This window comes from Caloenas nicobarica, chromosome 1, assembly GCF_036013445.1.
Source record: "Caloenas nicobarica isolate bCalNic1 chromosome 1, bCalNic1.hap1, whole genome shotgun sequence".
NCBI lineage: Eukaryota > Metazoa > Chordata > Aves > Columbiformes > Columbidae > Caloenas > Caloenas nicobarica.
In genome coordinates this window covers 184276570-184301756 of record NC_088245.1, presented here as the reverse complement: position 1 = coordinate 184301756, position 25187 = coordinate 184276570, and the positions used below count along the sequence as shown (strand labels likewise).

The following is a 25187-nucleotide window of genomic DNA, read 5'->3' as shown; positions in this document are numbered from 1 at the left end:
TCCATCCATTCAGCAATCCTCAAAGTCATAAGCAGGCTCTTCTGCTGCTGTGGTGACTCAGTTCAGCTGGAGCAACGTGTTATATTGTATGAAGCTTGATGTCACTAATGAACATTTTCACTAAATTGGATTGTTTATAGGCAAGGGAGTAGTGCAGCCCATTCCCCCTGCAGCTAGTGGTAGTAAGGAGACTGAAAAACACCTTTGCAGAACCCTTTTCCCAATTTTTTGTTTGCTAACCTTCTCTAGTATTTTGCATGGCACTACCTGCTTGGGGATTCTATGCAGACGTATCAAGTGGTGTGCAAGAGAATGTTAAGCAGGGAAGATAAATGGGCCTTCTGTTAGAAGCAGGGAAGGATATTTGAAATGTTTTGTTTGTCCCCAAATCATTGATGGACTTTCATGCAAGCCGATTTTGGTAACCTCATGTTTCATGATAATGATTTAATGGTGAAAAGTAAATATGGTCATAGTTTAAAGATGGAAGGTCGTGAAATTATATTAGATTCTGTCAGTCATTTCTGACCCTGACTGGATTTTACTTTGAGTGCTTTGGAAATTTTTACTACTAATTCTGGGCAATCTGTTTTATTTATATGTGACAATGTGTACAAATTGTCATCTTGGAGCCATGCAGGCTGCTTGCTTCCTCAGGAGCAGTCATTGGTCAGACCTTCCCTCTTGTGATGGGGAGCTGCAGACAGCATTAGTATGTGTCTGTGGAGACAGACAAACTGAGTTTCCTCTTTCCTGCTATCTGTGAAGAATGTTCACTGGTAGCATACATAAAAGGACCTTGAGGCTTTTTAATTTTCCAGGCAAAAGAAGCTATGCATAAGCATCTTGGAGGTCAGACCGTGTAGGAATTACTGGCATCCCTAAGCTCCATCAGCTGGATCCTAAGCATTTTCAGGTCTTCAGACAAGGAGATACAGAATCTTAATCTAGTGTTAGAGGTGTCCAAATATTGTCTGGCACTGACCATCATAAACACATCTCAGTGAGATAGTCTCCCGGCCTGGCAATATCTGAGCGTACAAGCATGCAGACACACTGAATTAAATCAAAGAAACAAATGAAGCCTGTTCTTCAGAGTGTCCTAGTTAAGGACAATTCCAATGGCTGGTTTTATTTATTTTTCTGTCTCAACCCTTTCTGCCACTTTTCTGGGTATACTGTCTACTAGAGATGACTTGACTCAAGTTTTATGTATTGTTTCAATCTGTCCTACAAAAATGTTGTTTGAGTTCTCTCGATTGACAAGTCTGAAGTGCCTCAACAATCAAGTCAAGATGCTTCCTTTAGTGAATGTATCTGGTTCTATAATGGAATCTGTCTGTAAAACCACCATCTTAATGAGATTGGTCCTATGGTTATCAGTATATTACTCCATGGGGCTCGGAAGGCAGTTTTCTTGAGTCACTGGCATTCATTAGAAGGAAGAATATTAATAGAAGATTTCCACTGTGTTGTCTTTTACCCAAAAAGCACTTCCTTATAGATTTGCGTTCCTACCTCAGGTTGCCTGTGATTTCACTTCTCATTCTGTTCCCAAAGCTTTACTACTTGGAAGCTTGTTGCTCTGTGTTCTTGACAGGAGAATAATTTTAACCTGCAGAGTCTGGGTCTTTAAGAAGGTTTAGCCAGGAGATCCACTGCTGAGTAGCACTGGCTGGAAAACTGTCCGTTTGGCACTTGGATTGTGTCATGACAGGCTGTAAGCCTGCAAACCTGAATTATTCCAGCTCTTATTCTTCTCAGACCCCAACTGACATCAGCTGTCTCACTGAGAAGTTTCTTATGACATTTGCAAGATATTCAGCAAAAGCTGTGTTACATATATGTCTTTACCAACTGCTGGGCTATTGCAGAAGATTGCAGGGAGGTACTACTGCCTTTCGTAAAGTAGTCCCTCATTTGCGAATCATCCAAAACCAAGAGCTTCATCTGTGTGATCTGGAAGTTTATTTGAAGTCACCAACACTGTATATGGACATTCGAAAGTGGAAACTAAAATTAAGTGGGATTTTTGAAGACGTATTGTCCATGTGTGTGTTTTTTCTGACTCCTTTTTGGAGTCTCAGGACCTTTGTGAAGTGGGAGTTGAGAGTTAAGGGCAATGCATTTTTCATGAGAAAAGATGCTTGCAAGTTGCTTTGATGCTGATAAGGGGAAAAAAACCCTATGCTGCTGAGCTCAAGGGCTTGAAGTCTGTGTTTGTCCACATTGGGTCATTATATGGGATGACATATAAGGAGGAAACTTGTTTACTGTTGTGTAAATAATCTTCAGTTAAGTGATAGGATTTCGAAGATGAGAGATGCTTTGTATGCTTTTTCTTCATTCTGTTAGACGTGAGTTTTCCCTGTTTGTAAACATTCATGTTTGCTAAAAAAAGATATACATATGGGTTTTCAGGCTCCAGACCTAAATTGTTTAAAGATTAATGCTTGTAATAAAAGAAAGAAGTTTAAAAGTACCCAAGGAGGAAACACTGCTTTCTAAAAAACAATGCTGTTGGAAACAAAAGAAGAAAAATTCCTCTTGGGGAACACTGCGTAAAAGTTATCTGCCTAACTCCATGAACTCCCAAATGCATTTTCTATATTGAAGAGAACAGTTGTTCTTGGTTTGGGGATGGGGGAGAAGATCATGGTTTTTTCTGACTCCTAGGGGAACAGGGGTTCCTCTAGGAGAGCATTCTGGTAGCTCACAGAATCACAGAATGTCAGGGATTGGAAGGGACCTCAAAAGATCATCTAGTCCAATCCCCCTGCCGGAGCAGGAACACCCAGATGAGGTTACACAGGAAGGCGTCCAGGTGGGTTTTGAATGTCTCCAGAGAAGGAGACTCCACAACCTCCCTGGGCAGCCTGTTCCAGTGTTCTGTTACACTCACTGAGAAGAAGTTTCTTCTCAAATTTAAATGGAACCTCTTGTGTTCCATTTTGAACCCATTGCCCCTTGTCCTATCATTGGTTGTCACCGAGAAGAGCCTGGCTCCATCCTCGTGGCACTCACCCTTTATATATTTATAAACATTGATGAGGTCTCCCCTCAGTCTCCTCCAGGCTAAAGAGACCCATCTCCCTCAGCCTTTCCTCATAAGGGAGATGCTCCACTCCCTTAATCATCTTTTTTGCCCTGCACTGGATTCTCTCCAGCTGTTCCCTGTCCTTGAACTGAGGGGCCCAGAACTGGGCACAATATTCCAGATGTGGTCTCACCAGGGCAAAGTAGACGGGGAGAAGAACCTCTCTCGACCTACTAACCACCTCCCTTCTAATACACCCCAGGATGCCATTGGCCTTCTTGGCCACAAGGGCCCAGTGCTGGCTCATGGTCATCCTGCTGTCTACCAGGACCCCCAGGTCCCTTTCCCCTACACTGCTCTCTAATAGGTCATTCCCCAACCTATACTGGAACCTGGGATTGTTCCTACCCAGATGTAAGACTCTGCACTTTCCCTTGTTATATTTCATTAAATTTTTCCTTGTCCAACTCTCCAGCCTGTCCAGGTCTCTGGATGGCAGCACAGCCTTCTGGCATGTCAGCTACCCCTCCCAGTTTGGTGTCATCAGCAAACTTGCTAATAGTACACTCGACTCCCTCATCCAAATCATTGATGAATATATTGAATAATACTGGTCCCAGAACTGACCCTTGAGGCACTCCACTAGATACAGGCCTCCGACCAGACTCCGCCCCATTGACCACGACTCTCTGGCTTCTTTCCTTCAGCCAGTTCGCAGTCTACAGTTGCAGCTGTGTAATATAATTTTGATTAGACAACTTGTTCTTGGATTTTGAATAAACTGTAACCATTTAAAGATAAGCATACTTTGAAAGGATATCCTTGGTACCCTTGAGGGAAGACTGATGTTATTTTCAGTGGACAGAGGGTAGAGAATGCACAAATTGTTTTAATCACTCTTTTCTGTAGGGTATGGTATAAACCTTTCAAATCAAGTTATTACATGTGTGCCTTTTCTAACTCTTCCTTGCAGGTCTGCTTCCCCATCAGGTCAGCATCATTCTCCCATATCCTCCAGACATCACTCCTCATCATCACAGTCAGGCTCCTCTGTTCAAAGACATTCTCCTTCCCCACACCGCAAAAGAACTCCTTCTCCGTCTTATCAAAGGACAGCTTCCCCACCTGCAAGGCGATCCTCTTCTCCCTATCCTCCACACTCTTCCTCTTCTCCTCAGAGGAAGCGAAGCCCTTCGAGACACCGATCTCCTGGAAGAGAAAAGGGAAGACACGATCGTGATAGGACTTCACAGTCTCATGATAGACGCCATGAAAGGCGGGATGGTACGAATAAGAATTAGCACTTCAGAATAATGTTTATTTGTTTGCAAATTGCATTCTGAAACTTGATTTTCAAATTGTGGCATTGTCTGCACCTATCCCAATGGCTAGGGGATGAAGAAAATACTGGCTGTATTATCATTCCTGTGCTGGTAGTGCTGTTTTCAGGGACTACACAATGGAGTATTCCTGATAGGACTGCTTATGTAGGCTCAGCTGACTGTAAAGATCCTGTAGGCATCTGTCTAGGTGTTGTGTAATGCAATGATGGGTCGGTGAGTAAGTGATCATCTCTTGATACCAGGCATATACTAGTGGATCAGCTGAGTGAAGGCAGGATACTTATGACTATTACTCTTTTGTGTGAGGTGCCCAAATGCTAATCTGGTCCTCATTGATTGTTGTCTGTTGTCTTTTTAATTGGCATTAAATGAGGTGTGTACAAAGAAAGTCATTCCCTCTGGAAATCTGTAAAGCTGGTTGAGCAATTTGTGATGGGCAAATGTGCTGTTTCTCTCAGGAGACAGATTTACAAAGAGTACATATATCAGCTTCTTTTAGACTGCCTGTAAACTTACCTTCCTGTCACAGTAGCATAATTAAAACCAAACAAATGAAACCCACCAAAACAAGCCTTTGGCAGGCATTGTGGTCTTAGAAGCGAGGGGTCTAAATATAACACAGATTTCCTGAAAATATCTGTATGTGGAGGAAAAAAGGAATCTATGGTTGGAGGAGAAATGATCCTACCTTAGAATTATTGAAATGTTGTTGCTCTGTAATGTTTGAGATTTAATTTTATTGTATTTATTGTCTTTTGAACAGGTGAATATTTGTAAAGTACAGATACAAATTCACAAAAAGATCTTTAAAGCTTACTGAATGTATAGGTAGATACCCAACATGATAGTCTCCTACTTACACAGAGAAAATAAAAATTAATATGTATGTCAGAAGTATACTTTAACTATATTAATGTAGTGTTCTTTGTGAGCTAAATTTTTGCTCTGGTTAAGCTAGACATATAACATTCTTCTATATGTTTTACAGAAACTAGAGGGAAAAGGGAAAAAGAAAGAGAAACAAGAGATGATCGTGATTATGACCAGGAACAGAGCACCTCCAGGGACCACAGAGATGACAGAGACACTCGTGATGGAAGAGACCGGAGGGAGACAAGAGACAACAGAGACCGGCGGGAGCCAAGGGAATCCAGAGACACTCGAGACTCCAGAGATACAAGAGATTATAGCAGAGATACCAAAGATAGTCGGGATCAGAGAGACTCGCGCTCTACACGAGATTCCCATGACTACAGAGACAGAGAGAGTCGTGATACCCATAAAAAGGATGACCAGTATCAGGAGGACTCACGCAGCTATGGAAGATCCCATGGCAGAGAGGAGAGCTCTCGTGCTGAAACAAGGAATGACTCCAGAAGTGACTCCAGAAATGAGAGCAGAAGCGATAGAACTGGCAGAAGTCGAGGCAGAGGTCCAGAATTATCTGACAAAGGTATTGTATGATTTAAAAAATTAATATGTCCTTATCATTGGAGATTGAATATTGACATTTGTATTATCTTGTTTGATATTTGATATGGAAGCGCTGCCAAATAATTAAAGCTTTTAAAGCTATGTTCAGTTCTGCTGTTGTCAAATTAGAACAGTTGCTTAAATTTATTGCCCTCCATATAGCATTCTTCATTCATTAAAGTGGCATAACATTGGTATTCTGCCATCCCATTTAAAAAAAGTCCTAACCCTTACAGCACTCTATTTAATGTTGCTGCAATCCTAGGTTTTCCCATGGGCTATAAACACAAGAAAGAGACTGATGTGTAGTGGAAGATTTGTAGGGTGCAGTGTGTACTGGGAAGCAGGTTTTTTGTGTTCCTTCAAAAGCCAACTGCATGTTTTACATACTTGAAAACATCTCTCACACATACTCACCTCTCCCCACCCCCCCCAGCCCTTACTGACTGATCAAAAAAAAAAAGTGGGATTTCAACCTTTGGCAATATTTTTGAAAGCATGATGCACTTTGTAGAACAGCTTGGCTTATCACCTTTTAATCATCTGTAGTAAACATATTTTGCTTTCTCTGGCTTATTGTGACATTTTCATTAGGGAAATGCCATACCGTTTTTACAGGAAAAATGATCTCTACTTTCTTTGCTTATTCCTGCTGCACTGCCTATAAGCTTATATCCTGCTCAGAACAAATGTGAACTGGCTTTTGGTCTGTTGTCTTTCTAGTCAGGTGACCTCATGCAATGACTAGGGGATGGTGATTTAGAAAGTCTTGAGTTAGTGGTTTGAAAATAAGAACTTTACAGTTAAAACATGTGAAATTTCAGTTGTTAGTTAAGTTGAGTTTGATTCTACAGTTTCTATTTCCATGAACAGTTAATTCAAGTTTATTAAAAGTTACACCTTTAGTTGTAAGGAAATCCACTCATATTTTATACCGTGTGAAAACTCATCTTTTATATTGATACATCTCTATTAGGAAGTCGGGGGACTAGAGGATCCCAGGTTGATGGTCACAGCAGTAGTGGAAACTACCATGACAGCTGGGAATCAAGGAGTAGCTACCCTGATCGGGATCGTTATGATAGTCGAGAACAAGCAAGGGATTCCTCCTTTGAAAGAAGACATGGTGAACGGGACAGGCGTGACAACAGAGAAAGAGGTATTTTAGTTTATATTTTTACACATGCATATGTAGTCAAATGTATATGTATCGATGTGTGTGTTTCTGTGTCCCTCCTTGTTTTTCCAGGTTCTGTCCCCACACCACTAATTCATAAATAACTCATTTAATAGCACACACTGGCACTAGTCCTATCCTTGATGTAAGTTAACTTCTGTAGTAAGATCTCTCATTGGCAGTGTATGCATGAATGCCTTTTTCTATGGCTAGATTTTGGCACCTTCTTTTTTTATTCATACAAGTAGTCTTTAAACAAACTGTCGTGGTTTAAACCAAGCTAGCGATACAACCACGATAGCTGCTCGCTCACCCCCTCCCCAGAAGAACCAGAGAGATCGGAAGAACCACAACCGGCAGGTCCCAACTCCCTTAAGTATGAAGCATGACGCTAATGGGATGGAATAATCTTATTGATCAATGTGGATGTCAGTCAAGCTCTGCCCTGTTTCTGCCCTCCTTCCTCTGTGCCTCATACCTGTAAGCAAGGTGCTCAGAATGTCCTTGGCTTTCTCACCAGAGCAATTAAAAACATTAGCTCTGTGCTGGGGTGTTATCTGCTTGTTCTCAAACTAAGTCCAAATAATGAGCATGCTAGCTATGAAAAAGAAAGGTTTCTAACTGCACAAAGAAAATTAACCTATTTTCAGTCAAACTTCTTCAAGAGATTTCATTGTGCAACTTCAATGTGAAATGTGTTGTTCTTCTCTTTGCCTTCTCTTCCACTTCATGTACATACACATGTAAGCTTAGCTCATGATTGCATTTCATTACTGACTCTGTTTGTCTGCATAGAAACATTGTACTTTTGCACTGTAAATTACTTGAGGCTGTTTCGGGCAAGGCCTGACTACTAGACTGACTTAATTATGGACTACTTACAACTAAAGTGAGTGACAGTTTAAATTTATGATTAATTCAAAAATTTATTGCCTGGGGAACTGAATATTCATGAACACTTTGCTGTTGTCAATAGTAATTAGCTAGTAAGTGTTGGTACAGGTGCCTGTGATCATGGAAAGAGTATGCAAGACTGTTCTTTTAGACACAGAATCCAAGATGTCACACTTCTGCACCTGAAAGACTACCGTGTTGTCTCTAAGCAACTCAGTAGCAACTTTCACTCTGGAAAATATTTGTCTTGCTCACCAATTAAGAGAACAGGAGTCAGGCAAATGCAAATAGGATGGAAATGAAAGGATGAGCTGTGAAGAATAAATATAAAATTAGAGTGGGTTTTTTTTCTATCTTGAGTTTTGATTGGGAAGTGACAGATGTGTTCGTGCTGTTGCTTAACTTCAGTTTTTCAAAGGGATGTTTTGTATGCGACTTTGAGAGATGCTTTTTCATCCACTGGAATCTATCTGTTATTGCTTGTTCTTGTGAAACGTTCTGCTTTAGATTCGGCCTTGTCTTCAAGGCAGGATTTCAACAGATGTAATCTCCAGGCTTCCTTTTTCTTGTCAGTTGAAAAATCCTAAAGTCTGAATGTGTCCTGGGATTGGCTTTGACAGACTAGCTTTCATCCCTTCCAGCTCTCCACCTCCAATAAATTCCAGATATATTATAATGTAATTTGTGCTCTTCATAACATACTGAGTTCTTAATTTATTTAGACATTTTAAAAGAAAAAACAACAGAAAAAAACCTTAGAAGTAAAAACATGTAATCACAACAAAGTACATTTCAAGAAGAAAAGTTGCTTTGAATGGGTTGTGTTTCGCTTTAAGGGGAAAAATATAAAGAGCTTGAATGGAGATAAGATTTGTTGTTTTCTTCCTTAAAAATTTAGATCACTTTTTGTAATAGTAAGCCCTCCTCAGAGTTACAGTTCAGGACATAGTTTCCATGATTAGACCACAGTCTTTACGTTTGTCATTCAGAGAAAAATAGATTTTGGTTGGTACTTAGTCCTGTGATATGTAAGGAATCTTTTTAGTATTATTTAAAAATGCAAGCTTGCAAATTTGGGTTGCTTTTTTTTCAACTAGGGCAAATATGTAGGTGTTCCAAACAACCACTGGAACAGCACTCCAAGAATGAAGTTACCTGAGAAGTGCTGACTATGCACACTTAATTGTCTAATACACTTTAGTATCTTGATTCGTGCAAGGCTTTCATGTGGATGTTTTGTCACTAAAAATGACATAACAAACAGGAGTTACAGAACTTCTGTATAGAATATGATACTTAGTGTGCAGAGTAAATAATGTTATAGGCACCATTAAAAGAATGTGAAAACTCTTCATAGAACTGATTGCATGGATTGATAATTTACCTTTTTAAAAAAATAAGTGTTACATCCATGGCAGAAATGTCACTCAAGTTTGCTTTTAATTTTACCTGGTAACAGGGGAGTATTAAGTCATGATTAATTCACTCAGAGATGAAAATTGATTAAACTGGTGGAAATGCATGTTTTATTGATTTCGTCCTGTTCAAACTCTGCCTGCTTGCTCCTGGTGGACATTGTCTCAATTTACAGCGAAGTGCGCTTGCAGTCTCAGAGTAATGGACTGAAAAATACCAACCTCTGTTCATGCCATTTTTTGTTCTTTTGTATAGAGCTTTTAACATATATTGAGGAAAAATAGTTTTATTGATTTTTGGTTTTATTATTTTTTTAGGTGGTTCAAATGCTGCTAACATCAGCATAGAAATTGTTATGAAGTGGTGAAAATTTATAGAAATATTCAAAAAATATCAAAAAATATAATTAATAAAATGCAGCTGAGTCTGTGGAGAGTAAATACCAATAGATAAATGAGATTTTGCTGTCCTTCTGGATCAGTCATTTTCTACATAATTTTAGTTTTCTCTCTGACTCTAATCCACTGTCTGAACAATGAAAAACTGAAACTGTAAGACACTGCAGTGGACACATATGAAAACTTCTAGCAGTTCTGCTTCCCGTATCTCATCTTCACCTCTCCCTTTCTCATGGATTTGGTTGTCTCTGTCTGTGCAGGGATCTATTCTTCTGTGATGAGACTGGCCAATATTTCTTATTTTGCAGTAACTTCTACTAATTTAGAGGGTTGTTGTAAAGCACATGGCTCTTAACAGGTTTAAGAAGTAAAAATATTGTAACATTTTATTTCATATTCGAGGTACTGGAGGGAGTTCAGAGGAGGGTGACAAGGCTGCTGAGGGGCCTGGAGCACAAGTCTGATGAGGAGCAGCTGAGGGAATTGGGGCTGTTCAGCCTGGAGAAAAGGAGGCTGAGGGGAGACCTGATCGCTGTCTACAACTACCTGAAAGGAGGTTGTAGCGTGGAGGATGTTGGTCTCTTCTCCCAAGTAACAAGTGATAGTACAAGAGGAAATGGCCTTAAGTTGCACTAGGGAAGGTTCGGATTGGATATTAGGAATATTTTTTTCACAGAAAGGGTTGTCAGGCATTGGAACAGGCTGCCCAGGGGAGTGTTTGCGTCACCATCCCTGGAGGTATTTAAAAGACATGTAGATGAGGTTCTTAAGGACATGGTTTGGTTCTAGAGTTAGGTTGTGGTTGGACTTGATGATCTTGAGGGTCTCTTCCAACCAAAATGATTCTATATGTATGTCATTCAGAGAGATCTTACACCAGATTTTGAATCATTGAGTAATACAATAGTAATAGCTAGGCTATGAGGTGTATAATTATCTTTTTGAAGCCATTCAGAAAAATCTGGTAGAAAATAAAGTTTTTGTACTAACTTTTGGCTAAAATAAGAAAAACCCACTCCCTAAATATTGAAGAAATATTTCAAAATTAGTATTGCGTTTTGTCTTTCTCTCCCCAAAGAGAATTTCCAAGTTTCTGCAGGGAGTTGCTTTTCATTTAATGCAACCTATATCTAGATTGTCAAAACAAAAGCTCTTGGGTTTTTATTAGTGTCATAGAAGCAGTGTATGTCACTTTAGCACTTAGTAATCAAACCTGCCTCTCTTCACAGATCAGAGAGCAAGCTCACCAGTACGACATCAAGGACGAAGTGATGACCTCGAGCGGGATGAAAGAAGAGAAGAGCGAAGGGTAGATCGGTCGGATGATAGGAGAGATGAAAGGGCCCGGGAGAGAGAGCGGGAAAGGGAGAGAGACCGAGAGAGGGAAAGAGAGAGAGACCGGGAAAGAGAAAGGGAGAAGGAAAGAGAGTTGGAACGAGAGCGTGCTCGGGAACGGGAGAGGGAGAGAGAGCGGGACAAAGACAGGGACCGTGAGCGTGACCGAGACAGGGACCATGACAGGGAAAGGGAACGAGAAAGGGAGAGAGAGAAGGAACGAGAGCGAGAGCGGGAGGAACGAGAAAGGGAGCGAGAGCGTGAAAGAGATCGAGAGCGAGAACGAGAAAGGGAGAGAGGTCGAGACAGGGATAAAGAAAGAGACCGCCAGAGAGACTGGGATGACAAAGATAAAGGAAGGGAAGATCGCAGAGACAAGAGAGAAGATATCAGAGAAGAAAGAAGTTCAAGAGATGTCCATGAGGAAAGAAAATCCAAGTGAGTGGATCTGTATGTTACTTCAGTCAAAGAAACAAACCAACCAAACACAGAAAAAAAAGGGCATTCTTTTACTGTTGATTTCATTAAGTTAGTAATCAGGGGAGTATCATAAGGAAGAAGATATCCTGTTTATCTGGAGGCCTGGTCTGAAGCCATGCATCTGTGTGGCACATACTGGTGGCTCTAAAATCAGTACTGTTCTGGTGAAGTTAATCTGATGCTTTCTCAGTGCAGAATTGTGGAATGATTGAGGAGCTAACAATTGAGTCAGACTATATTTTCCCTTCTACATATATTTGCTTGGCTGTGTCTTTAATAATGCAGGCATCCTTGGAAACAAACACAGACTGGTACCTTCTGAAGCCCAGAAAGTCAAACAGCAGCTAACTAGGTCAGGGTTTGTGACTTTATTCCTTAAATTTCTGTGGAATGTACATTACCCTTTGCACTGCTAAATTTTCAATACCAGAAGGCTACCAATGAAGGTGTGAACAATATCCCGAGTAATTTTTTTTTTCAAGTGTGTAGCATTGATTTGCTTTTTTCTTTTTATGTTGTTTCATTTAGTACAATAAAATTTTCATCATTCCATCAATAATAAGGAAAACAGTGTTGCCCTGAATGGCTGCTTTGCTTTGCTTAGTAGCTTTTGTGTGAGGGAATTGTGGATTCCTATAAATCATCTAGTACAGACTCTTCCCCCATCCCACAGGGGAAGTGAGCAAGCTGGGTGGGGGCTTAGCTGCCAGCTGGGGTCAACGTACTGCAAGGATCATTGACACAGGGGAAAAATTGATCTTAATAGTCTTTTGTAACTTTTTGCTAAAAAGATAGTTGTCTTAAGTGTTTGAGTTTTAGTTTAAAGTGTCCTGTGGTATGATCAGAAAACTGATCATACTTGAAGATTTGGAATAAAAACTCGGAAAACTACAAAACTTTCTGCATCCTTGGATGTGTTGTCTTCTGTGTGAGGTGGTTAGACTTCAGGGATTGTGTTGTTGGTAAACTGAATTAATTAATGTTTTATTTAAAGAATCTCGAAGAAATTTGACTGTACATGTTTGTTCTACAGGAAGCGTCACAGAAATGAAAGCAGTCCAAGTCCTCGTCAGTCACCCAAACGTCGCCGTGAGCACTCTCCTGATAGCGATGCTTACAACAGTGGAGATGATAAAAGTAAGTAGGAGTGGGCTAACTCTGCAGCTGGATCCAGCTTACTGTCTGCCTGTGGAAAATAACTTGCAATCTTAAATAGAAAAAACATGCGGGAAGCTTTTGCAAGTGTCCTTCTCTCCTTTTTTTTTATGAGCAACATCATTTTTCTTAATCTGTATGTTTGTCTTTTATTTTCATTTTGTCACTATATGTTACATCTGCCAGGTGATAGCGGCTTCTGCGTCCGTTGTTTAAGATGCACGTTTACCAAAATGGAAGTAGTCTGTTGCTGCTGCAGCAGTAGAAAAACTTAAGAAATCTAACCGAAATAATGGATTATATGTTTTAATTGACACTTTTTGGCACGCACAAGATACCAAATGTTCACCTGTTCTCCTTCCTAAATAATATAAGTACATCGATTTTTCTATTTTGTAGATGACAAGCATAGACTTCTGAGCCAGGTTGTGCGGCCACAGGAATCCCGGTCACTGAGCCCTTCTCACATTACAGAGGAGCGACAGAGTCGCTGGAAAGAAGAAGAGCGAAAATCAGACAGAAAGGAAAGTTCACGGCGTTATGAAGAATCAGAGTTTAAAGAGAGGGTTTCTTCAGCAGATAAGCAAAGAGAGCAACCAGATGCTTCAGAAAGCTCACGGTCCAGGGTTCAAGAAAATCTTGGTCACCGCCCTTCTGAAGAAAGAGATGCTTCTGATAGAATGCATGATGACAGCAAGAAGAAGTCTAAAGTACAGAAAAAGGCCACAAAGAAGAAGAAAGATGATGACAGTGGGGTGGAAAGGTACACTAATGAATCAACAACTGAGGAAAGCCAGGTCTTTTCACCCAAGAAGGGTCAAAAAAAGAAAAACATAGAGAAAAAGCGGAAGAGGTCCAAAGGCGATTCTGAAGTTTCTGATGAAGAAATTGTTCCACATCATAAAAAGAAAAAAGGCCCAAGAACCCCCCCTGTAACAAAAGAAGAATTGGCTGAAGCACCACCTGAGAAAGCTGTAGCAGAAGTCCCCCAAAAAAGAGAAGATACAACATTTAGTGACTGGTCAGATGAAGATGTTCCTGAACGTGGTGACATTGTTGTTCCAGAAAGAAGCACTGAGGACTCCCACAGGAAAAGTCATAGGACAAGGGGAGAAAAGGTGGAAGCCCCTCATGTTACTATAGACGATGGACCACACCGTAAACCAGTGGATCAGAAGCGCAGCAGCAGCCTCGGTAGCAATCGGAGCCATGCCTCAAGCAGACTGAGATCCCCTTCCAATGAGTCAGCTCATCGCAGCGGAGATGACCAGACTGGACGGAAGAGGATCCTGCACAGTAGCTCTAGAGACAGGGACAGGGAGAGAGAGAAGAAATTAGAAATCACGGGAGAACGGAAGTCCAGAATTGATCAGTTGAAACGAGGGGAACCCAGTCGCAGCACATCTTCAGGTAATAAGATACATTTTAGTGAGACTGATCTATAATTCTCTATAAAAGTGTGAAGGTACAAATCCCAAATCATTCTTGCCTGGCTATGTACTCCTTTCATTTGTAATTGGTGTGAAGGGAGAGGGAGGTGCTCTCTGCCATTCGCTATAAAACTAGAATGAATTAAGATTCCTACAAGTGTTAGTGTATTTGAAAAGCTGATCCTCAGCGGATAAGATTACTGCTTTGTTTACACCAGAACATTCAGTCAGATTCAGTTCAAGCTGCCTGGGGAATAAAGTAATTTGTAGGACAAGAAAAACTCATAGAAAGAGAAAACGCTTGTGCTAACAGCACACTGAGATAGTTTTATCATCTAAATAATGTTCTTAAATTTATTATTAACATTCATTTTGATATGGAAATTCTGACATCTGTGTGAAAGGAAAATGTCTCTTTTCTCTGGGAGAGAGATCCATTATCATCTCAGGAGCTAATTTCACTGAGGGAAATCTGTCATGATTCCTGTTAGACATATTTTTAGTGCATACAGAAATCATCTTTGTTGCAAATCAGAATAATCACAATCGACTTGTTTTATTTGTGTAGTTCTTGTAAGAAAAAAAAATGGGTGCAGTGTTTTAAAAAGTAAGCAGCATCAGTATGAAAATATCTTTGTCCTAAAGCACTTTGGCACTCTGTTCTCCTTATGGTTACATGCCAAAATTATTTTTATGAATTTATCATTTGTTGGCCAAGGCATTCCTAGATTTTAGAAGACATGACTTGAAAATTCTGAATTTTGAGATGATTCCTTTTTTTTTCTCCTCCCCTCTTGCCTAAATTTCTGAGTTAAAATGATGTACCTTCAGTTTGGCTTTTGTCATAGTAGAAAGTAGCCACTAAAAGTCTTTTTTAAGAGTGGGAGAAATACCTTATGTTTTTAAGTAAGGTTAGATCTATAGGCAATTTGAAGGCATTGTTAATTTAAAGGTTATGCTTTTGAGAAGTACATTTTCATTCCTGAATCTTTAAAATAACTTGGTCTAGTAAAATGATACTACATTTATGCGCTGTCGTCATGCGTGTGTTTAAAATATTTTATTCAGATCGTCAAGATTCAAGAAGCCACAGTTCAAGAAGAAGTTCTCCTGAATCAGATCGTCAAGTCCATTCCAGATCTGGGTCCTTTGATAGCAGGGAGAGGCTCCAGGAGCGAGATCGACATGAACATGATCGAGAACGAGAGAGAGACAGGAGAGAGGGAAGGCAGAGAGACTGGGATCGAGATGTTGACAAAGACTGGCCGAGGAGCAGGGATCGAGAGAGACTCCAGGAACGAGAGAGGGAACGAGAGAAAAGACGGGAACTGGACAGAGAAAGAGACAGACAACCACCTGATACCGCTGAAAGAGAGAGAGACAGAACTCTTGACATCTCCTCTCAAAAAGAGTCAACAAAACACAGTGAAACGAAACTAGACAGAGATCACGAAAAGGAATTTGATGGTGTTTGTCGGGACTCGGCGGCTTCAGAGAAGGAAAGAACAGACAAAGATTTAGGACCTTTACAAGGTTTTGAAGATGGAAATGAGGCCGAAAAAGTAGAGAGTTTAGAAGGTGAGATATCCTGGGAAAGAACCTGAACTGACAAATATTTTATTCTCTCCCTTTCAACATAGTGCTAAACTGAGCTGTATTAGAATAATTTTCTACCGAAAGGCTTATTGGCTCCAGCTTCTCTATTGTGGAAGCAGACACAGTAAGCCATGAGCATCTTCCTTGGTGTTAATTGTGTTAGTGTTATTTGTTAATTTCTAAAGAAGACTTGAGGCAAGGAAAACAAATTATCTGAGGTATAGTTTTACCGATGTGTAACATTTCTGAACAGGCAGTTTGCTAAAGAATAACACCAACATTTGATTGCTCTGTTATATCATTATAAGATCTATTTCTTAGTTTGGAAGTGACAGGTAATGAGTGAAAAAAATTAGTGTTGACTTGGAACTGTTCTTTGGGGTTTTTTTCTACAGAGCCCAATTATCATAGAAATGATTGTCTGATTAGTAGGTGAAACATATGTATGTCGTGGTACAATGGTCCAAAAATGGCTTTCCTGAGGTAATCTTATTAAATGCAGCTTCAATTTATTGGCTCTAATCATACTGGGGAAAATGTGCTTAGGAATAATAAATAAAGTAAGTAAAGGGCAAACACCGACAAATTCTCTAAAGAGAGTTGGATTAGACAGCTTGAGCTTTGCATGGATAGGGAGTTTGGGAAGTACTTTTAACCTATATCGACAACATAAAAGAAGCAAGAGTCTAAATCCAGGGTAACTGGTGTACATTATGGTTATGTTCAGTAAGTTGGCTTTTTTGGTGATTGCAGGAGTTCTCTAAAATCTGCTGAGAGGAAAAAAGGCATTGTAGGATTTGGAATTTTTGGATGTTTGGGATGGTATGGCCTGAAGTCCATAGCCTTCAGAAAGAGAAACAAAGGAAATAAGCATTTGTAGTTCTACAAAAGATAACAGGACATTGTCTCATCATATTTGCATGCTTAATAAGAATTATCAGTAGATGTTCATTGTTAACTTGGGCAGTTAAATCGAATGTTGTCTGGAGAGGACAATGAGGAATATTTATTACTTATTATATCTCCTGCCGGATTGTGGTCATTAAAGTCAACTGGTACAATTGAGAAAATTCCATTTGAGGAGATTACCTTCCACCTGAGTGGAACCACTTGTTAAAGATAGTGTTTGGAGTGAGCATGGGGAAGTCTGCTCTGTCTTGCTGTAATAGACAGAATTCAGCAATTTTTAATCTAGAAGAAGGAATGGTACAGATTTATATCTGAGAGTACAATGTGGTAACTTCAGAGAAGAGTTAGTGAAAGGCTGTTCCTAGGTATGTTATCTGTTTCCAAGAGGGCACCTCTAGCTGAACAGGCTGTGGATGTTGAATGCATTCTTAGATATAGCCTTTCAGCAGCCTTCTTTTAAGTATTTTAATGTGTATTCTTTAATGTATTTTTCAAAGGTGGTGTTCTACCCTGTTTCCCCAAAAACATGACAGGGTCTTGTATTAATTTTTGCTCCGAAAGATGCTTACTTTTTTACATGTATAGCTGCCTGGACACTATTTAAATTGACTTTTTTAATGAACTGTAACTAGGGCTTATTTTTGGAGTAGGTCTTATTTTGGGGGAAACAGGGTAAATTCTCTGAAAATTGTCGTCTCTAGGAAGTTGTGGTATATTTAGGACTGTTTTTTTAGAAAAAGAAATGTCTTTTGTAAAATATTAGATGGCATCCCATTTTATTATAGCAAACTTTATATAGCATATTTATGATTTTCTAAGGTTTAGTGTACTTTATTTTCTTTCATTAGTTTATTATTCTTGTTTACATTGCTCCTTTTAGCTGACTAGTGAGTCGTGGTTTTAATGCAGAATTAATATAAAAGTACATATCTGAAAAAAGCAGTAAAGATAGGGATAGGATTATAATCTAGAAATTATCAAACTTTGATTTGAAATTCAAAATTGAGAAAGTAATCTTTTTAAATCAGGTATTGAGAACTAGCAATTGTTATTTTAATTGCTTCATACAGTAACTTCTAAATGGTTCATCTGTGCTGTCCAAACATGTAGTTATGGTGAGTTAGTGAATCTGGTAGGTCAGTGTAGAGGCAGAAAATGGATCAGAGAGGCAGTGAATACTTGAAATCATAAGACAAAATGAAATCTAGTACAGATCACTTTATTTTCCTTTTAAAAAGGAAAAACTTTTTAGAAAATTAAATACAATTTCCAAATTGATGGTGTTAAGGAGGTATCTGGTATTTACTTGTACAAATTACTGTTGTATATTTTCTAACTAAATGTATGAGGGTATAATTACTGAATTATTGTAGTTTCTTGAACCTTAATGTGTTTGCTCTAAATGGTAAATGTTTCCCCCAAAGCATTGCCAGGTGGTCTGAGTAGGTAACATGCACACTGCTAGCATGTCTTTTACTTGCTTTTTTCCATGCTGATTTTTAGGTTAGTTGAGGTGGTTTGGTTTTTTTCTTCTCCTTTCTGTAGCTTTTACAAAGGCAAGCAAAAAAAAAAAAAAAAATCAGGGCAACTTAAAATGGGAGGCAGTTTCCTATCTGGCTAAGGGAATGGGAGGGTATCAAAATAGTTATCCACAGGGGATGACCCCTGTAAATTCTGTCTAGTTTGTATGGCACAACTCATTGCAAGTACCGTGGCAAAGAACCCTAAGAAAGCCCGATTTTTGAGCAATAGGGTTTCTGAATGCTCGAATCGGATCTTTCAGTCTTGGAGGTGAGAGAATACCTGCAGATGTTCCTTTCATGAGCTGCAAAATGTGATGTTTGAGTGTCCTGTGTTTACAGCTTTTAAGGAACATGTTTACATGTACAGCACAAGTATTTGTATGTGCATATAGTACCTGGATGGGTAGGAGTGTAACAACAACTAAAGAAGTGTGGCATGGCTTTCTGAAAGCTCTTCTCATGACTTCCACAGAATCTAAAACTGTGAATAATTGATTCATTCAGGATATAGTGCACCTTCTGGTATTTGGGGTTTTCGTTACTTCTTTCACTTGTAGAGCCTTTGGACTGAATCCTGAGTTTGAATTCATGTGCAAATGCATCTGAAAGACTTTGTGGTGCCAACTTAGATTTGTATTATTAACTACATATCAGATATCAGATAGTCAACGTATGTTTCTTCTGAATATGGCCTTTTATGTGCAGTTTGACTAATGCTGCAGCAGAAAAAACGACCGATATGTAAAATTCGAACTGCCACGTTGTGTATGGGAGAAATAACTTGTCTGTTTCCATGAATTAATACTTGTTTTCATGTTGAATATACTTGTCCCCCGAACCTAATAGTTTAATTTGCTGAACCTCTTCGTTTTCAGGCTGCTTAAAGCATGTTTAGAAAACAAAAATGATTGCTTTAAAGCTACAGTGTGTATCTGTCTCTGCAGGAGGAGAAGATGAAGCAAAGATTGATGATGTGCAGTCACTGGGGTCTGGTGCTGGAGAATACGAGCCAATCAGTGATGATGAACTGGATGAAATTCTGGCAGGTGATGCTGAAAAGCGGGAGGATCAGCAGGAGGATGAGAAGATGCCTGGTAAAAGTATAGCAAAACCCCTTTATGATTATTTGGATGTAAAAATTATATCAGTTTGCATGTAATGCTGTTGTGATGCTGACAGTATTTCTGAATTAGGAAAGTGTATGCTTGTTCTTCAGTATTTCTCATTTGTTCTGTAATAGGTAAGCCTGAGAAGTGTAGTGGTAAGTGAAGAGTATTGGGAGCTGTGTTTTGAAGTAATATTTCTCTTGGTTTATATAGCTAGAAGGGTAAGCTTTTTGTTTTTATAAACATGTTTTCATTTATCCCATTTGGTTTTGATAATTATTTGGAACTGATATTTTTATGAACAGATTTTATTCATGCTTGAACGCTTCCCAAATGCACTGGGAAGGACGCAATCTTCTACATATGTTAAGTTCAGTTGGGTCATCTGGGCTATATGATAAGTGTTTGTATTTTCTGTGCTAAACATACTAAACAAACACAGTTGTATGGTTATCCAATTAATAGTATACCTGTCCTTTGAAACAAAACATCCGCATCCAGAGTTGAAATACTAGCTTTTTAAGCATTTAATTTGGATCTATCATGGCGCGTTTAGTTATACTGAGACTTTTGTGAATGCACAAATGATGTGTCCAAACCTGCTAGCTAAGCAGGGTCTGAGCAGCTTTCCACAAAGGGATTGCAATAAAAATGAAGCAGAATATTAGGGCTGGGGTTTTGAATCCAAGAAGCTTTATATTTGTATGCTCCTTTTTTCTGCCAGTCTAAGTGACTTTTGACATTCTTACGTGAAGGGTTCAAGGATCTGGCTTTGAGAACTGCAGAACAATGTTTATCTAATATATGTTGCTTTTAGGAGACAGGGTTGTACACAGCATGTGAAATTAACTAACTGTGGTAAGGAATGTTGATGTGATGACTCATCCTCTATCAATGTTTTTGCAGATCCTGTGGATGTCATAGATGTAGATTGGTCCAGTCTTATGCCAAAGCAGCCGAAAGAACCACGGGAGCCTGGGGCCGCACTCTTAAAATTCACACCAGGTGCTGTTATGTTGAGAGTTGGCATTTCCAAGCGATTGGCAGGACCAGAACTCTTCACCAAGATTAAAGAGACTTGCCAGAGAGTGTTAGAAAAACCTAAAGGTAATTGTTTCTGCCGGGATTCGACTGTCTTTTGTACTTAGTGAAAGTCCTTATGAAATGTGCATTAGTTCATTATTTTAGGTTTCAAGACCAGAGAAAGTGTATAATGAGTATTATGTGAAAATTACAGGAATGTAATACAGCTGCAAGTCAATCAAATTGGTGTTTTAATTCTAGTAGTGGTGGGGTCTTGAATAATAGCCTAAACAAAATTTTTCAGGCTAGCAGAATTTTGTTTTTGTGAGAGCGTTCATGCTTTCCTGGCCTAAAGTGTGTCAACAGTTTTTTGGAGAGCCAAATATCTTCTGTAGTGAATTAACAGTAGCACTGTGAGAAAGAAAGAAGATTTTTTTGTTTGTTCTTTTTCCTCTCCAGAATGTATGGATAGGATTTTGGGTCAGAATGAAGGAGCTCAGTGAAATTTGTATATTATGTCTCTGTTAGAAGTGGGAAATTAAATAACACATTGGTCTGGCATTTTGTCAAAGTGTATCATGAGATGTGCATGATAGATGTGATGGGCATGAACTGTACCAGTGCTGTTTACTACAGTTCTGTAGTGTAAGCGTGAGAGATAAGGCTGCTTGCAACAACTTGCATGGTAGAATTGGTCTTTTAGGACTATGAAACATTTGCTTTCTGTAAGATCTCTATGCAAATTATTCCAGGATCTAAATGTGACAAATTATGGCTTATAAATAATAGTATTTGCAGAGCCTCTGTTTTTAGGGAATAGCAGATTTTTCTGTGTTGTTTTTTTTTTTTTTTTTAAACTCAGTAAGTTCTAGTTCTTCATTTGAAACACTACTTTTCAGTTCTTTGCAACAGTATTCTTCATGCAGTTGTCTTGTTAACATCGCAGTCTCAGATAACTGTTAATCTCCATGAATGTCACTGCTTGCTTGAGCCATTGAAATTGTATAACTGTTAATCATGGGCTGTTGCTACTGATTCGACTTTAAGTCAAATTAAATGCAAACATTTTACCGCATGATAAATAGTATAATTGAGGTGTGTAGTTGGTATTAGTAAGTACTGTAAGTGTCCCACTGCAATATTTGCAGCTCTTTCTACACAGTATTAGCTTTCTTCTAGTTTAAAAAAAGACCTCAGCTCTTATGATTAAGAATTCACAGAACCAGTGTAATTGATACAATATTGAATCTTCCTCAGTTTGCATATTTCACTTCTGCATAGCCAAACAAACCCTGTTTTGACACTGGTACAGTTATCCTGCGCCTTGCAGGGAAGTGAAATTCAGGTGACTCCTGATGAATGCTAGTAGTAAACAACTTTTGTCACACATGTCTGATCATAAATGATATCTCCTCTTCTGTCTCAGAGCTGTCACTTGATTTTTAGGCCTCTTGGTGATTGCTGTCTCAATATTGCTTTTCGTTGCTGAAGCTACATACAAGTGTAGCCGTCCTTCCCTTTAAATGGTGAAGGATTTATTCGTGTTTTTCTATGAACTGCAATATCCTTTTTTTTTTTTTTTTACCAAACCTTGGTATTGTTTAGAAGGCAGAAATACAAATAGTAAAACTTTAAGGGATTTCATACTGCTGTTCCAAAATACCATGTATATGTTGATCTCTGCAAATATCAATTGTTTGTAGATGCAGAAAACCTTTTTGAACATGACCTGGGGGCTTTGAACATGGCTGCACTTCTACGAAAAGAAGAGAGAGCAGGTCTTCTCAGTAACCTGGGTCCTTGCTGTAAAGCGCTGTGCTTTCGAAGGGATTCTGCAATTCGTAAGCAGCTAATGAAGAATGAAAAGGCAAGTGGTTTGTTTACAGTGCTTGGTCAAAATGTGGAAACACAGATTCCACTATGCAAAACTTTTCCCTAGGGAGATGATTTTTGTACTTGTTTGTTTTTCTAGAGCAAACCTTGTCCTTTAAATAATAGAGAACAAACTCGTATTGAAAGCGGTTGTAGGGTGTTTATTTTTTATTTAGGATTAGTTTAGATTAATTTAAGATCAAGTGTAGAGGTAAGTGCTGTTTCTTATTTTGGAGTTTAAATTCTGGAGGTTCGCTTTCTGTATTTTGGGAATACATGATAAAAAGAATTGGTTAAAATACAATTTCAAAGACAATTGTTGAATAATTCTGCTTAGGATTTCATGTACTTTTACAAGAATTATAAGACTCTGTTCTACCACATTAAAAGTACCTAGATAATTTTCTTTTCAAAATTGAAACAAAAAACACTTTTACCATTTCTGTGCTACAGTAGGTTTTGTGATCTTGCGTACTAATAGAAAAATAATTAATTCTCAGTCTTTCCTAGTAAATAGGTATGATAAAACCTCTAATTATTGAGAGTACTTCAGGTTAATTTCTCTGCTTGCATGTTAAAAGCCTCTGTTTTCACTTCTCTTTTTTTTTTTTTTTTTTTTTTTAATTTCAGGGTGCAACAAAACAAACCTATACAAATTCTGCAGCAATGGACAGCGACTTGTTACGATTGAGTCTACGGTTATTCAAACGAAAGACTGTGTGCCAAGTTCCTGGTCAGGAAAAGACAGAGGATAATAAAATTCCACAACCAACTATCCAGCAAGAAGTGTGTGTCTCTTGAGCGAATGACCATGGTGGCACTTTCTGGTTGATTTCCCACTACCCATGTTGGTGTTGATGTTTAGAACTGGTTCGTTGGAAAGCAGGTGTAGAGGATGGAAGAAAATACTCCGTTTGTACACAGATAAGAATTATTGGATTTGGATGTGAATAAAAGGGGTAAAAAATTACTTCTATGCGAAGTTCTCTGCAAGTATTGTAACGTTGGATCTTACACTGTAACATAAACCTGTTTTATGGTGCATCAAGTGTAATAATGTGAAGATGTCTGGTTTTAGCAATTTATAAGACCACCTGATATTAAACTGAAGAAAACTGTCTGTGTATCTTTTTTCTCATTATAAGTGGGTTTTTCTACCACCACCCTGATCCCTCAGTACACATCTGGAATAGCTTGCTTCCTGGGAATCTGTCTACCTACACTTTCAAATCCCTTTCTTATCACAGCAGCCTCTGCTGTGGATCCAGACAAAACTCGAGCTCCTTTCCATCTTTGGCATAGGTTTCCTCTGATAATGTCTGGACACAAAAATCTAGTCTAGTCACTTAAGGCTCCCCTTGTTGATTAAAAGAAGTAAAAAAACCTTCCAGGAAGTGTTCTTTGACTAGTTTTAGATGCCCATATTTATGAGACTAACAGCATTTTGGAAATGCCAGCTGCTTTACAAAGGAGGACTAGCGCATGTATTATATTTTCCATTCTGTTAAGTATCAGGGCAGATCAATCCCTTGCAGGAACCTGAGGATATCTCACACTTGGTGAGTTTCAGTTGTTTTCAGATGTTAGCAGTAAAGGCAGTAAGCAATGATGTTTTGCTGGGTGTTACAGATTTTAGGGGCGTGAGTAGAGACTTGTCAAGCCTGAGCTTGATTTTGTAAGAATTGTTTTCCATTTGAGAAGTGGGATCTTTGGATTACACCAGTCAGGTATGTTTAAATAATCTGTGGAGGCCTCCATGTGAAACTGAGACTTCTAAAACTTCAGCCTAAGTCTCTATATACACCTCTCTGCTTTTCCTGGGTTTAAACCTGAACTGTTGCTTTGAATTCTTCTCATAGAGGGTGGGGAAGAAACCTCTAGTTTAATGTTGACACTGGTTTGCTGCAAAGCAACTTGTTTTCTTTGTTCCTGTTCAGGTTGAAAATGAGTTATGAACCACTAAATTTTTTTTCACAGTTGGTTTATATTAGTTTCTTATCCTTTTCCTCCACTTGGAACCAGCACTCTTGAGGTAGGAGGTTGACTCTGCAGTTTAACGATGGGCCTGTCTTGCATCTCATGGTTACTGACAGTTGCATTGGCTTCAAGCAAAGGCCTGAATATGAGTCAGAATTCAGTTTGAATTCACTTTTTAGAACACTAACATAAAGCTTTCTTACTATAATGCTTTCCTATAATGCCTAGAACATAAGCAGTCGGTAAAATGTTCTCATAATATGTTTAAAGAATTGTTGAAGAAGAAAATGTGAGGTAGTTTTATTTTTGTAAGTGCCCACTTACTAGTGTATATGTACTTGTATCAAATATAAATGACATGAGAAATTTCTACCATTTGTTTGATTCTTATTAAACTGCGTGATCTGGGCAAATTTTTTTCCCAAGTTTTTCACTTGCTGAACATTTTTTAAGAGACTTGGTGGCTATTATTTTTAAAGTCATTGGTGATTTTATATATGCTTCTAAAAAACAGTGTGTCTTCTAAGCACACTAGTACCTTAACCTGAGCAAGTTAACAAACCTGTTTTATTCAGCATTTAAATGCATTCTCACCTATTTTATAGCTACAATAATGCTGCCTTTAAGCTGAAAGTATTAGATCATTGCTTCCAATTATGTTAAAGCCTATTTTAATCTCCATCTCTAAAAGACGTAAAAATGTTTGATAGCTAGAAACAGCCTGGTGTAAGAGTGCAGTACACAAAATAGATTCACTACGTGGCATTTAATTATGCTGTGCTTGCTTTAAGCACTCTGTAAAGCAGTCAAGGTGTATATATGCACTTACTTTGCAGAAGCATATTTCACATTACCCTAGAAAATGCAAAATAAAATAGGCTTGATGGGCTATCATGGGTATCTCCTGAAGTGCTAGTGTCCCACTGAAGGTCAAATCCAGTGCTGACCTGTACCATCGTGTGTTGGAATTGTACAAAAAAGGTGTTGCAATTGCCTTTTATACGCCTTTGGTTTTATTTGATTCACAGTGCTTGTGAGTGCAG

At 38.8% G+C, this 25187-nt stretch overlaps 1 protein-coding gene across 3 annotated transcripts in view; it reads left to right on the top strand.

Moving 5' to 3' along the window:
• ZC3H13 (zinc finger CCCH-type containing 13) overlaps positions 1-24496 on the top strand; it is a 50192-nt gene extending 25696 nt beyond the window's left edge. For 2 of the 3 annotated variants that reach the window (XM_065640395.1, XM_065640386.1), the window contains exons 10-20: positions 4011-4321; positions 5369-5833; positions 6830-7012; positions 10968-11511; positions 12587-12690; positions 13108-14118; positions 15207-15716; positions 19111-19266; positions 20179-20379; positions 21999-22162; positions 22798-24496. In XM_065640395.1, coding sequence (XP_065496467.1) covers positions 4011-4321; positions 5369-5833; positions 6830-7012; positions 10968-11511; positions 12587-12690; positions 13108-14118; positions 15207-15716; positions 19111-19266; positions 20179-20379; positions 21999-22162; positions 22798-22968 — 3820 coding nt within the window. In that variant the 3' untranslated portion in view covers positions 22969-24496. The remainder of the gene's footprint in view (positions 1-4010; positions 4322-5368; positions 5834-6829; positions 7013-10967; positions 11512-12586; positions 12691-13107; positions 14119-15206; positions 15717-19110; positions 19267-20178; positions 20380-21998; positions 22163-22797) is intronic. The other variant, XM_065640403.1, reaches the window with a different exon arrangement.
• Positions 24497-25187: the final 691 nt, after the last annotated feature.